Source organism: Parasteatoda tepidariorum, chromosome 11, assembly GCF_982258835.1.
Source record: "Parasteatoda tepidariorum strain Cologne lab strain chromosome 11, Ptep-v5.0, whole genome shotgun sequence".
Lineage (NCBI taxonomy): Eukaryota > Metazoa > Arthropoda > Arachnida > Araneae > Theridiidae > Parasteatoda > Parasteatoda tepidariorum.
In genome coordinates, this window is record NC_141765.1 from 77,817,835 (window position 1) to 77,833,491 (window position 15,657).

At 29.4% G+C, this 15,657-nt stretch overlaps 1 protein-coding gene across 1 annotated transcript in view; it reads right to left on the bottom strand.

Moving 5' to 3' along the window:
- LOC107452007 (BRISC complex subunit Abraxas 2) overlaps positions 1–15,657 on the bottom strand; it is a 66,091-nt gene that overhangs the window by 37,514 nt on the left and 12,920 nt on the right. Inside the window, exons 4-6 of the mRNA XM_016068281.5 lie at positions 15,312–15,523; positions 7,797–7,919; positions 1,981–2,053 (exon numbers count right to left, since the gene is read on the bottom strand). Coding sequence (XP_015923767.1) covers positions 1,981–2,053; positions 7,797–7,919; positions 15,312–15,523 — 408 coding nt within the window. The remainder of the gene's footprint in view (positions 1–1,980; positions 2,054–7,796; positions 7,920–15,311; positions 15,524–15,657) is intronic.

Sequence of the window (15,657 nt, forward strand, 5' to 3'; positions counted from 1 at the left end):
TTATAATAGACCTCCAAGGTAAACAAAGCTTTAAATGATCTGAAACTAAGTAGCAAAAAAGAAACATTTTTTTCGGGCAATAATGTTTTAGTATTAGTATGACATCTTATCAATCAAAAACAAAATATTAGAAAAAAAGTAATTGCTTAAAATATAGAAAATGAAAACAACATTGACAGTTATGAAAATATTAATTGCTCTCTCCGCCATCTTGAACTAGAACGATTCCAGCAAGAAGGGGAAATTCCCGTCATTCATTAAGGTGGGCAGGTGGAGGAGAAAGATTCCTTTCCACCTTAATTGTCATTCAAGTTGAAGGCGGAGAAGTGACAAATTCTTATTTTCTCTCCCATCATTGGCTATCAATCAAGCATAAAAGTACGGCATGCTGATTGGGTTCTCTTTATTTTTTCTTGTGTGACTGAAAGTGACTCCCCTTCCACATTAACGTTTGCTGTGTTTACCTTTTTTTTCACAGTATTTCTTCTTTCCCTGACACTCTAATAAAAAGGTTCCAAGAAATGTCTCTTTAACTAGCCAGCTTAGGAAAGAAGGGGGAAGGGGATTCAGTTGTGCTCTTTTGACAACAAATCTCACTCCTTTCTTGAATTCCAGAGGAGGAGAGTCACTAACAGTCACTCGACTCTCTTCCCCTTTCTGTCTATTTATGGGTTCAATGCATAAATCACTAGAAGCTAGAAAAGGAAAAAACACGTCAAAAAACCTTTTTTTTGTTTTTTAAAAGAGGGGAAGATAAAGAGATGTTTATTTTGATTGTTAAAAAGTGTCGACCCTTCGAATTGACCCTTCCAGAAAAGGGACGTTACACTGTACATGTATTAAGTTATACAGTTAAGTTAAAGTGTGATAGGGTTCATACAGAGATCAGAAGAAGAAATCCAAGGAGTATCCAAGGAGTTCAAAATTTTAAGGACTTATCAAAAATTTAAAAATTTTGTGTAAAAGATAACTAGACAGTTTATTTTTTAAATTAAAAAGCAGTTATTACTAGAAACTAACAAAAATGTTTATTTTGCTTATTTTTTTCTAGTCCTTTCGAAATAAATTTTGTCATTGTCTAACTTCATCAAGAAAAATAAAATAAAGTCATCACTTTCACACATAAGTACATTTTCCAGTTTCAAATATTTTAATAAATCTTGTTAGAGTACAAAAGTTAAAGATTACCATAAAAAACTGACCAATCTTTCATTTTCAAAAAATCTAAGGCACTTTATACACAAAAAAAAATTTAAAAAATAAAAATCAGGGTAAATTATTAATTAAGTTTGCTTGTAACAAGTAAAATTAAAATTATTTGCTGTTATTTTTTTCTTCTAACTCAAGCGATTCAATTTTGTTTTCTTTTAAAGTTTTTCTTAAACTATTATCTTTTGATAGCTAAGTCATAACATTTAGTTTCCCTGCTTGGACAACAAATTCATCAGTGGACTCAGTCAGTTCATCTATGCAATGCAATAAACTAAGGAGTTTCCAAGGACTAATTTGGAAATCTAAGTAGTTCCAAGTACTCCTTGGAGACTTTTTTATTTCCAAGGAGTTTCTAAGGAGTATAAAGAGTCTGTACGCACCCTGGATTAATTTTTTAACTAGTTAGTTTGAAGTATTTACTTTTGGATTTCCAGATACATTTCATAAAACAATGAAAAACTGAACAAGTAATCTGCATATAAATTGATACATAACACAAACCAAAAGATTATTGGTTTTCTAAAGAAAAACTTCTTGTTAAAAGTTCTACAGCAGTATTAAGTCATTTTTATGGCACCTTTGACAGCAAGACCCCTGAACTATTCAAGTAAAACTGCTAGTTAAACTTAATTAAACAAGCAAAAATTTAATTTTTAAAAGTAGTAGTTGTTAACAGTTTAAAAGTAGATGCGAGGAAATGTCAACAAGTACAAACATTTAACATACAAATTAACCACTTAATGACACATAAAAAATACATTTACTTACTGAACACTTATCACGCAACAGTTTGTGCATTTGTTGAATGCCATCCTCTGTTTGCCAACAGCTTTCAAAACTCCTAAAATAAAAATTAAAAAGAACTTCAGAAAATGAAACAATTTAATTAATATATATAGTCAAACCTCTATACCATGAAATAGAATTACACACCAAAATTTTCACGATATCGAAAAATTAGGATAACGAGTTTGATTCATTAGAATATTGGGCGAAGGTCGACGTTCAATATTTTGCAGAGTTTGAGATTGCTGACAGCATCACAGCTAAATCTACAATACTTTCTACAAAACAGCAATCGGCATAATTTTTTATAAAAATTAAAATGAGCATGAAAAGAGTAATACAAAAGAATAAACTTACTTTATATATAATTTTCTTGTGTAATTAAATATTATTTAGATCTTAAAAATATAATCTCTCCCTTTCATCCCTCTATAAATTATCCCCCTTTCACCTTTTAGGGGTCTATGAATAAATCAAGATTATTTTTAAAAACTATACATATACCAGACTATTTTTAAAAAATGCAAACAGACTAAAAAAATATAATTTGCTCTACTTAAGCTCAATAAAGGCAAATTTTATCATAATAAATAAAATACACTATTTTTAAACCTTTTGCACCGACTGTCCCATATATACATGTCAACATAAAATGCTTTCATCTCTCAGCCGACACATATTAGTAATAGTATTTAGGAATGTTTTAAAAATTATAACTTTTAGCACTAGATGGCATTGTATGTCCATAGAATTTGAGATACATGTAGATGTTGAATTCCAAGCCTAACAGAGGGGAAATCACGTGAGTATTTTATTCTAAAATATGTATGAAATATTTCTGAAAACAAAAATTCTACTAGAATTTGCTTTAGGGTGCAATGTTAAATTAATTAGCATAAAACAATAAAAGAGCCTCATGATTAAATTGCACGTTAGTTAAAGGTAGTTGTAACAAAGGGGACAAATAAAATCCTATATTTTTGACATGCACTGTTATTTATGCTAAATTCTGTGATTTGGACCATCCTAAACATTATCCGTAATTTTTATTTTTTAAATTATCATACTTCAAGGTAAAATAAATTATTATAAGACTTTTAAAATTCAACCCCTTTTTTTTAAGTCCAAATAATGCATCGTAACAGAGAGGACATGGAATGTAACTGAGGGGATGTCTTACAAATTTGACAAAAAATTAAAGGAAAATAACATTGTTAAAAGTGACTCTTTGGTTATTTAAAGTTGGAGTTGGTAGCACTTCTATAATTGAAACCTGTGCTACATCTTTGTAGTTAGATTTGAAAGTTTTTATTTTACCAAACCCTGTTTAAAAAAAAAAAAAAAAAAAAAAAAAAACAGTGCATTGTTTGTTTCTTTTTCAATTTCAGTTATTTGGTCAACAAAATTAACTACCCAATTTTTTCCTAGAACTTTTAGGCTGGCAAAACTATTTATAGCAACATCAAAATTATCCCAGTGTCTTAAATGGTGACTGGTGCACATTAAATATGTCGGGTCCCAAAGTCCTTCAAGTTCCCAAGACAAATCAATACTTCTAGGGGTACTGATTGAGGATTTTCCTTGTCTTTTGGATTGGGTTCAAAATTACAAGGCTACAGAGTCGAACATTGGCAGCCGCAAACTCAAATTTGGGTCGGCTGCTAAACGACGGTTATAAAATAAAAAGGCAATTGAGCGAATGTCGTAAGTTATTATATTTAGTAATTCTAGGTAATTATTAGGCAAACAACCGTGATTTTAATAGAAAATTCACATTTTCGTGAATAGCACATACACATTTTATATGGTGTTTTACCTACACATAAAATATGGATAGGTTGTAGTACAGCAAAATTTAGATTTGCCAATTTTTATGTTTGGATGCATCTGCTTTGACACTTGATATGCTTCCATCATGGTGCACATTTGGCTTTGTGTACTTTCTGTCCATTATCTTTGACAATCATGCACTTAGCTCTACCAGAAGTCCAGTAAGAAAGTTCATCAGAAGAGTAGAAATTCATAACAAGTTTTTTTTTTTTGTTTCATCAGAAACTTAGTTACAAGGCTATTTCTTTTGTTTTGGTAGTAAGGTTACAGAGTATGCATAGAACAGTACAATGTTTTCTTGGAGATATAGGTAATGCACAGTATGCTTTTTCAATAGCTTCCCCAATGCCTTCTTTTATCTCACTTTCGCATCCCTAAACAAACCAAGCAGATATTTCCAACCCAGGCAGACGATGCACCTGTAAGGTGTCAGTGGGATCAATACGCATTTTCTGTCAGAGGGAATGAGTAATTATTCATTATTGGTCAAAGGGTTGGACACTAATATGTGTTGATAAGGTCCTCATTTCAACTCCTTTTTGCTCTCAGTTCAGTTAAAAAAAAATCCTACAAACAAGTGTTTCAAATTTAACTATGGCGAGCAGTAAGCGTAAAATGTTCTCCATTGATGATAAAATGGGCATAATCAGAAAAATTTAAACTGGATGCAACCAAGCTGATATTTGCAGGGAATATAAACTTTCCAAATCTGCAGTTTGTAACATATGGAAAAATAGGCAATTAATAATTTCTGCTCACGAAGAAAATTTAGATGGCAGAAAAAAGTTGTGAAAAGCAGATCACAAGGATGTTGAAGAAGCATTATTGAAGGTTCACCAATCGAAGAAGTCGCAATCTTCCTGTATCTGGACAAATGTCGATGAATTTGAAGGTTCACTATAATTCCCTTGAAGGTTCACTATAGCGGGGTTGACTGTATAAACTAAACACACTATTAAATAAAAATTGTACAGCTTTGTATAAAAAGTGTGCTCTAATAGTGGAGGAACTGGTTTAAACTAGTTGAATCAAGATGCATTAACACATTTTTACATTCCTTGAGTTCCTTTCTAATGGTCAACCTATCAATTTTATGTAACTGAAGGGACAGTATATATTTTATATAATTTTTGTCTCAAAAATAAATTAAAAAAATTTTTTGACGGTAATCACTGCATAATTAGACTCAGGACTTACAATATAAATCAAACTATATGTAAAATCAAAACATTTTTATTAACTTATTCTTTTTTAAAATATACAGTTTTTATTTTGGTAGAATAAGTCAAAATCATGAACAACAAATTTCCTTTAAAATGATATCAAACATACAGGATATTGCTTAAACTTTAAAAATTCACTACTGGTTTCAGTTGACATGGAATTCAACAGATTTGATCTTCCACTAAAAATAAGAGACATATGATTCAGATGCACTTGGTTTATTATATAAACATGAGGAGAAAGAAAAGTTTTCAAACAGCATTGCAAAAACGGCTCTCTAAAATGAGCATGAGATATTTGTTTATAGTAAGCGGAGTTTTATTTTTGTTAGAGTGTTGTGTATTTGGGTTTACTCTTCAGTGTTCAATTGATAGTTAAATCCTGAAGACAACAAATTTTTCTGTTCTTACAGTTACAATGCGAAAGCATAAGGAAAGTTTAACTGAACTTGAAATAGCAAAAATTGAGCAAAGATGTACTTAAACAAGAAAAAACGTAAGTAAATAAAGCATATATATATAATATTTATTGGATATCTACTTTACAGTACATTAATAAACAGAGTGTTCATATTCAAGTGATTTTATTCTTAACAGCAAAAACCCTCTGGCCCTATACAGGCAAAAGTCACTCCAAGCCTCAATAAATAAGTATGTGTTTGCAACTCCCCTAACGAATGTGTAAATTTCAAAATTTCTTTGTTTAAAGTAAAATGTTTTAATAGCTTCAAGCATAATTTTATAAATGGAGAACTAAACAACTAATAATAGTTTGAGATCAATATATAGCAAATATTTAAAGTACTGCTACATTTAAAAAAAAATAACCAGTATCAAATAGCTTGTATTCTCTAATACCAATATTAATTAAAATTTTAATTGAGTTCAAAGACTTTTTTAATCAAATAATGTAAAGCTGAGCTTTAATAATCTAAAAACCAGATCACAGTGAATATGCAACTTAACATTTTTATACAAAGATAATTTAGTAGACTATCTTTGAATTTAACATTCAAAAACTCTATGGTATGATTAATGTTTTGTTGATTCGAATCAATAGTTTATAAAAATCAGATGAAAGAGATTAATCAATAATTGTGAAGTTACAAAACTCTACCTAACAAGATTAGTTATTAAATTAGCTGAAAATAATAAATAAGAGTATTAAAAATTTCAGAGTTTCCCTTTTTAAAAAAAAAAAAAAAAAAACTTAATTCCTGAAAGGTTACAGAAACAACGAAATCTGTGGGTAAAGCCACTTACCTGAACCATGTCTAAGGAGACAATTCCTAAGCTTGAGTTATCTGATTTTGCAATTTACACTAGCAATACTAATAAAATAAAAAGATGTAGGATTGAAAATCCAAATCTTTCCATTTTTCTAACACATTACTTTTAAGTTCGCGTGTATATTTGAAGAAAATGGGATATTTTCAGCAGATACAAAAAATCAGGAATATCAGGAAAAAAGCAAAAAATCTAGACAAATAAAGACAAAATATTTTTCAATCAGAAATATCATGAAAACTACAAATCCTGATCTAGTTAATTCTTGCCAAAATTTGTACATGCCTGGCGGAGCTTGTAAAAACTGCTTTCCCATGTAGAACTTTTATATGCCCCAACATGCACATTTATAGCCTTTATACATAGTGATAAGCAAAGCAAAACAAAGACGTTAATAACACAAAAAAAATTATATTTGAGCAATCAAAGCTTTTATTTACAACTGATCAAACACCTGGACCAAAGGTAAGTATAGTTGTCATCTGATGTCTTTTTTTTGCTGTTAATACTGGAAGATTTTTTTATGGTTTAGCTAGTTTTTATCTTTGAGGCGAAAATAAACCTGGTGTACTAGTTCTAGATTTTTTTTCTTCATTTAACCACAAAACTTACAAGTTATAACTTTTTCCTTTCATCTATGATATGGCATATTTGACACACTATAGTAAGTAAGCGGAATCACTGGTACAAGCTTATTAATTGCAATATACAGGGTATCTGCTACATTTCAGATTTTCAAATTCATGACTTTCCATGACTAATTCCAAGAACTTTTCATGACTTAATGAAGTTACTATTTTCTCTGACAATAACACAACAAAAAATTTAAAAATGCATTATAATAACATTAATTGAAATAATAGGTATATCCTTAACTGTTATACTCTGCATCTTCATATTTATAGATTTTAAATTTAAAAAACAGAGTAAAGAAAGAGCTGAAGCAATAAAATAGTAGAAAAAATACAGAAGCAAGTAATTTTTTCTTCTCCATATCTTTCTATGATTTTTCATGACTTTCCAAGTGTGCAGATACCCTGAATAAAGCATATATTTTTAATTAGACAAACACCTTTAAGGTATATTACCAATATACCAATTTTCTTTTTGAAGTGAAGTTCCAGAGTTATGCCCTTTTGTTATTAGTATTTAAACTCCTGATGTTTTAATCCAAAAGGGAGGCCTTTCTAATGGTCCTTGATTATTTGTTGCCAGACCCACTTGGAAACTTCCTTTACACCAAAAATTATCAAAGAATGTCACTTAGTACCTTCATAGACAAAGATCTATGAAATTTAAAGACTTAGCGGAATAAATTAATAATTAAAGTTAAAATAAATTAAAGCAACATGAAATTTTCATTACAATTATTCAGCAGTCTGGGATTACAAATTGAAGCATTCTTATTCAAAGTAAAAGTAAAAAACTTTGATTAATTAACTATTTTAAATAACTTACCAAGCAATATTTAAAACAGAATCAAAAGTCTGAGAATTGACAAATGAACTGGCTAGGGACCCACTTCGGTATTTTGTTTTAGTGTCAATCAAGTTCAGCATAGACATTACTAGAGGTACAAACCTGTAACAAATTATACTTTCATGTATACTTTATGAATTCATATAAGTGAAAAAAAGTAATCAGTTTGTGTCATTCAAAATTATTTAATTTACTTTTAAATCTTTCTTAAAATACAAATATAGAAGAATTTTAAATTAAAAAAGTAATTCAAATAATTATTGTGTGTGTGTGTATATATATATATATATATATATATATATATATATATATACAGTCAAACCCCGCTATAGGTTTATAGTGAACTCCCGGATATAGTGAACGAAATGTTCGGTCCCGTGCCTTGCTATACTCAGATAAGGTTATTTTTTGGGGATATAGTGAACCAAAAAAGTGAGGAAGTTGGATATAGTGAACTTATTTCTGTCTTCGACTGATTTTTTTAAAAAATAAATTGTGATAATTTTGAAATTTCTACTTCAAATTAAATACATATACCAACTTTCAAAACCATCTATAGAGGGGAATGCAGCGATACGCATTTTTTTTTGTTTGCTTCTTTTATCTCACTTTCCCATCCCTAAACAAACCAAGGAGATGTTTCCAACCCAGGCAGACAATGCACCTGTAAGGTGTCACTGGGATCAATATGCATTTTTTTCAGAAAGAATGAGTAATTATTCATTATTGGTCAAAGAGTTGGACACTAATATGTGTTGATAAGGCCATCATTTCAACTCTTTTTTGCTCTCAGTTCAGTTAAAATAAATCCTGCAAACAAATGCCTCAAATTTAACTATGTCTAGCAGTAAACGTAATACGTTCTTCATTGATGATAAAATGGGCAAAATCAGAAAAATTTAAAATGGATGCAATCAAGCTGATATTTGCAGGGAATATAAACTTTCCAAATCTGCAGTTTGTAACATATGGAGAAAAAAAAGGCAATTAATAATTTCTGCTCATGAAAAAAATTTAAATGGTGGAAAAAAGTTGAGAAAAGCAAATCACAAGGATAATGAAAAAACATTGCTGAAGTGGTTCACCAATCGAAGAAGCCGCAATCTTCCAGTATCTAGCAAATGTCGATGAATTTGCTAAGCGATTTTATGAAACTACTTTTATGTGCTTGAATGGCAGGTTAGACAGGTTTAAAAAGCGGAATAACAGAAATTCAGGAAAAATTATCTGAAAGTCGGGAAGTGTTTCCATACCTGATGGTAAGGATTGCTCATCAGATAAAAAGTAAAAAAATTTTTGTACGCAAGACGAAGAGTAATGAAAAATAACACATTTTTTGCCGCTACATAATATTTTACAGTCATTTATTTGAATAATGTGTAATAAAAGGGAGGAGTTAAGGAACCATTAGTTAAATTGACTGCGTAACGGATATAGTGAACTCCCGGTAATAGTGAGCCGAAACTTCGGTCCCTTGAAGGTTCACGAATGTTTGTATGTGAAGGTTTGTATGTATATATATATATATATATATATATATACACACAATATATAAACTAATTACTTGGAACTCTAATGTTTCTAGGAGCATCTATTTAAATACCACTTTTAATGAAATGAACAGAATTAAAAGAATATGTAGTAATATTTATTTATCCAAAAAACAAATCGATAAACTCTTTCAAAATTTGATAAAAAAAAACAATGGATACCCAACTAAAGTAATAAAATTTTATTTAAAATCATTGAATTAATTGTATATTTTTGTAGATATATTTACTAAACTTTTTTTTTGTTAATTTATATAATTTTCCCATGTGCAAATCCATTTCGGGTAAATCCATTGCCAAAATTATTTACTAAATAATTTCTTTGTTAATTTGTTAATTTTTCCATGTGCAAATCCATTTCGGGAAAAACCGTGGTTAAAGTTATTTACTAAAAAAATTCCTTTACTAAATAATTTCCTTTGTTAATCTATAAAATTTTTCCATGTGCAAATCCGTGGGTAAAATTGTTTGCTAAAAATTTCTTTATTAATTTATAAAATTTTTCCATGCGCAAATCCATGGCTAGAATTTTTTTCTTTGTTAATTTTTCCATGTGCAAATCCATTTCGTGCAAATCTGTGGCTAAAATTATTAGCAAAACAGGCAGTTTATTATTCTCTTTTCTATATTATATTTTTTCTTAAATAAACATCTATTTCCTAAAACTATTTATGGTCAATTTTTAAAATTATCCAGTATAATATTACCTTGTGCACATCCATTTCGGGCCTATCCTTGGTAACTAACAAATCAATGCACAGAATAACAAATCACTCCAGCAGTGCAGTAAGAACGGCACTTTAAAACCCTCTAGTTACACTTAATTTGCGCTTTTGTTTTCATATTTTGTAATGTGGCAATCTTTATGCGAAAACATTTTTAAATCTGTCTTGAAGAATTTCCCGTCCATGTAAGTAGATCTGATTTCGCTACTCACTTTATAGTCAACTTTTATACTGTTTTTTCTTTTTATTTTATTTTATTTTCTGTTTTTACATGTTATTTTTACTTTTTGTGTTCTATTTTATTTGCTGTAATTTTTGTAAAAAATTTTTTAAGTGCTCCTCACACTATTGTTTTAATATATTTTGCTTTGGCTTTATTTATACAATATCAGAAAGCACTCTGTTTTGCGGATATAATCGTGTGGGCTGATGAAAAGATTATATCTTTTTTTCCCTGTATTTTTAAATAAAATTTCATTCTTTTTTTTTATTATTATTAAACTGTTGTTTGTTATTTTTTTACTTATTATTCCCCCCCCCCTTCTTTCATATGTCTATAATTTTTCTTTGTTTTATCTTCATTTATATATATATATATATATATATATATATATATATATATATATATATATATATATATATATATATATATATATGTCAATTAACAAGAAAAAAGTGGAATTAAAATTACCTAAGATTATTTCAATCTGTGTATTCCAAAAGCTTTTATAAGCCAGGTAGAAGATACAAGAACTGACTAGTTTTAAATTACTAAATATACCTTAGATATTTATTAAATTTTTTTCATTCAGGTTTGTTTTTTATTATTATTATTTTTTTAATGTAGCTCTCTTTTTCTAGTGCTTCATAGTAATACTTCAACTTTTAGTTTTTTCTAGTTTCAAATTACCAAATTCTTAGTTCTTTGAAACATAGATTAAGGTAAAATTATTAGAAAATTAAGTGTCACCATTATTTATATATGCATGAGTGTTTCAGTTCTAGATATTCTGATCAAAACATAATAAACATAAATCAAAACTTTCCCCTACAATGGAATGCAAACAATCTTCATAACTTGCTACAATAATGAATCACAAGCGATAAGCAAGCTACACACATGACACAATGTTTTTTGACAATTTACAAATGACAGAAAGCCTGCAAAAATGATTCTTTGTATACAACAAACAGCTATCATAATGTAACAGCTATCATCTATTATATATAAAAATCAATTAGTTAGGGATAATATTTTTTACCCTGAGAAAAATTTTGAAATTCCAACTCCAAAATAAAATATAAAAAAATAAACATACTTTTCTTGATTACAATTAGTCCATTATATGAATTATTACCCATTGCTCATGAGCAAAGGGTAATAACAATTGATTAAAACTGGTATTTTAGCAGATCAATAAATTTGAATCCTTTAACTCAAAATTATTTAATTTAAATTTGATGTTAAATTATGACTGTGATGAACAAGTGATTTACTTTCAACCGCAAAGGTCATCATATCAACAATAGACTGTACAATGGTAATTATCAAACTAGAAATGTTAAAAATGCTTATACATTAATTTAGGGCTCTGTTTAAATTATTTAATGACTGAATGGCTTTTATATAAAGCATAATAAAATGTAAAATACAAGTAAAGTGATGTAAAGCAGAAAATTTCTAAGAATGGTATATTAAAACAATTTCAAAGCATTTTTTAAGTTTAAAGTAAACAAAATTCAATAAATTTAAAATCTTCAAATATTTTGTTTTATCTGAAAGCTACAGAAACTGTTAGAGATGAAATCAAAATTTTAAACCTTTTTCAGTTAGTAAGGAAAATGCACTAAATAAATAATAAATTAAATAATTATTAATATATTGAATCAATGAATGCAAAAACCAGTCATATCCACTTATTTTCAAAATTGAGATTCTTCAATTTTTAAGTTTAGCTGATATAAATACATTGTTAAGAAGTAAAAAAGTTCATGCCCTCCTACTTGGTGTAGAATATTTTGTGCAGTAAAATCTCAATTTAGTTTCTTTTTTTAAATATGTCATATTTTGGAGATGACCTGCTTTTGGCTGACATTTTTGCTAATGAAATTGTTTATATAACCAAACAATTAATGATTTATTCTTGTTATTCTGTTGACTTTTATTACACAATGAGAGATTCAGAGGTTAATAGATCTTTATATGGTATATACAAGAAAATCAAGAGGGATAAAAGTAATTATCAGTTATATAGGAGATGACTATAAATATGATACTTGATATTAAAAGTTGGTAGCTGGAGCATAATAAGGAGAGTAAATTGGGCAACCCAGGCCTTCCAGTCCCTACACCAAAAGTCAGATGCCTCCCAGCAATGAAAGCAACTGCAAACTGTACAAAAGTCCGAGCAATTCGCGGACACAAGGGAAGGCCCCGAGTCACACAAGATAAAAGCAACACTGTAGCATCAATGAGCAGAGGAGCCCAAAAGCCCCGGCCAAGCCACAGAGGCAGAGCTGCCAAACCGGCTGCAGACCACAGGATTAGTAGGGCTGACAGCAGTGAGTCACACCACACAGCCCTCCGACCAGAAGGCCCAAAAGCCAAAAAGAACATAAAAGTCAGGCAAACAATTTTACAGAACGAAGATCAATGGTGATCTGCTAGGCGAGCTACAAAAGTAGGTGTCACTTCTGTCTTAATTCTCATTTGTATTTGTTATAGCCAATGGTCAGTCCCAATAGTTTGTTCCTCTTTGTATTCCTCGTACGGCTCTCTTGTATGACACACAGTTCTTGCTTACGGCTCTATGGTCTGCTCTCAGGTTTGAACCATACGTTAGGTTAGTCTCATTGCAGTTAACGCATTTCGTTTGTCCTTGGCAGGAATCCATTCGCTGTCCTGGTGCGTCACAGTTGAGTATGTTTCTTGATGGTTGTAATCTTTGTCCATATGGCCTAGAGGATAGCATTTATAACACCTGAGCGGTCCCAGGTACTCTTTTATTCTATAGCGCTTCCAACCAACGTTTACTCCATCGCATCGAAAATTTTCTAAATTTTATTGGCTCAAGTGTGACTACCCAATGGTATCTTCTTTTACACCAGACTGGAAATGAGATTTCGAAGTCTCCTTCATTAAAATCATCGTTTCTGTCCCTAAGTTGTCTAGTTAGTCCTTTTTTGGTTAATGACTCTGGTAGCTCAAATATTATTCTGGGGCCCTTGGCACTATATTTCTGCTAGGCACTCAGGCCTTTTTTGCTGATTTGCTTTTTCATTATGGCTAAGTCATTACAAAAAATTTGCTATAAAATGCTCCTATGGAAAAGCAATAAAGAAATAATAGTTTCAGGTGTCCCATCATAGAAATTTTACTTGTAATAGTACTACACCTGATGAAGTTGGAAGTATCTCCTTTCATTGACTATTATAATATTTACTCTGTACAAAAAAAGTATCTCAAAAGTAGCAACATAACCAGTTAAGGAAGCATATTTCAGAAAAGTTGCCGCGAACAACAAGAGAAGTACAGGCATCAGAAAATGTTTTACAATATAAACCAAATGAGTTTTATTTTTCAATGAAGAAATTTGTAAAGGGCCCAGCCCAAATATTCATTTTCCAAAAGATTTCTGATCCTACCCAAATATTCATATATATGTAGTCTAAGACTTAAATAAAGTCTTTATTTTATTTCTAAATGCCAAATTATTAAGATTTTTGCTTGTTAAAAATAATAAATAGTACTTTTTTTAAGGTTTTGTTCAAAAACCGGTCATCACTAATTCTAATAATTTTTAAATTAAAAAATTAGGTGATGTTATTGTACAACTGCATTAGAATATTTCGTAACTAGCTATATTTTAATATTAAAAAATATTTTTAAAAAACCTCAACACATCAAGATGATACTTAACTATTCGGTTTTTTGCTTCAGCTATAAAATTAGTTGATGGAGATGACCGGTTATCAAACTCATAGATTCAAATAGATTTAATGCTTTTTGTAATTACTTCTACAGGAGTCAGTCTAGGTTTTTTTGAGATGTACACTAGCGTGCAAAAGTCTTAGGTCAAACTCATTATAAATCGTTGATTGGAAATGTAATAAATAATGTATTATTTTAATAAATATATAATATAATGTATTAATAAATAATGTAATAAATAATGTATTTACATTCTTAATATGCTTATCAACCAGAAAGCAAAGTTAGCGCTTTGAAAGTCATTTTAAATCAAATGCAATTTTCATATCAGTCCGGTATTTACTTTTCGTGAAGCGATTTTCTTACATCTAAGAATTGGATGAAAATGTAATTGAAAGATACTATTTTAACAAATAAGCATAAGTTTTGCATATTTATTTATGGAAATCGTGATTTTAACTTTAATTTAATACTGGCATTTATTTTAAAAATATTAGTTCATACAAGACTCGAATTATATAAAAAAAGAAATATTCAACTGAGTGCAAAGATTTAAATTTAATCTAAAGAAGATTACATTTTCCATAAAATTGTAAGAAAAGTAAAAATTCTGAAACCAAGTGTTATATATATATGTTGGCTTGACTAAATAAAACAGAAATAATCTCTACAATAAGAAAAAACCGCATAGAAAGGTTAAAATGCCTTTCACACATTGACCATAAACTTTTGCACGCCATAAACTTCTGACCATAAACTTCTATTAAAAAATCAACACAAAAATATGGTAAAAATATTGATTTATCATTTCGTATGGGATTCAAAAATAAAATTTTAAGAAAATGTATTTTGTGAAACTACCGTTTTTGTGAAGGTTGAATTTGAATTTGTGAAGATAAACTGTAGTAAATTTGACCTGGACAGACCCCTGTTCTAGTATCTTAAACTTATACTTATCCCAAGCTGTAATAAAGAAAGCTTAATCACTGAGAAATATTTACAATATGGTATGGTTATTTTTTCAAAACAGAGAAAAACAAATATAATGAAAATTACCATATCCTTGAAGCTTACTATGATGCAATATTGCAATTGAAAATTCACCAGAATTAATTTTAGTTTTAAAACATCTTATTATTTATTAATGTATATTATATATATATATATATATATTTAAATACACCTCCTAAATTATAAAGTTAGTTTCAAATATACACTTTCTTGCATTGATAGTTTCTGCAGCAGTCCTGTATAAAGCAGTCTTATTAAAAGAAAACTATATTATTACCTATCGGGTCTTTCAACATAGAAAGCATAATCATAAGTGTGTGTTGCTCCACTCTCAGATGCAGAAGACCCAAAGACTCCATAAATAAAGAAATTGTCTCCAATTGCTAAATTTCCAGAAAAAGCTCTCATCAAATTGCGATGCACAATAGCTTCACGTGCAGAGGGATAAGGAGGAACATTGCGGCGAAATCGATACCACCCAATAACAGACTGGAAAGAATTACAATATGACAATTAGAAATGCCTACAAATGATAAATGCCTTATGAATAATAATGCTATACAGCATGCAACAGTTGAAGCAATCAATTTTTACTATAACAATGATCGAAGTATTCTTCCTGT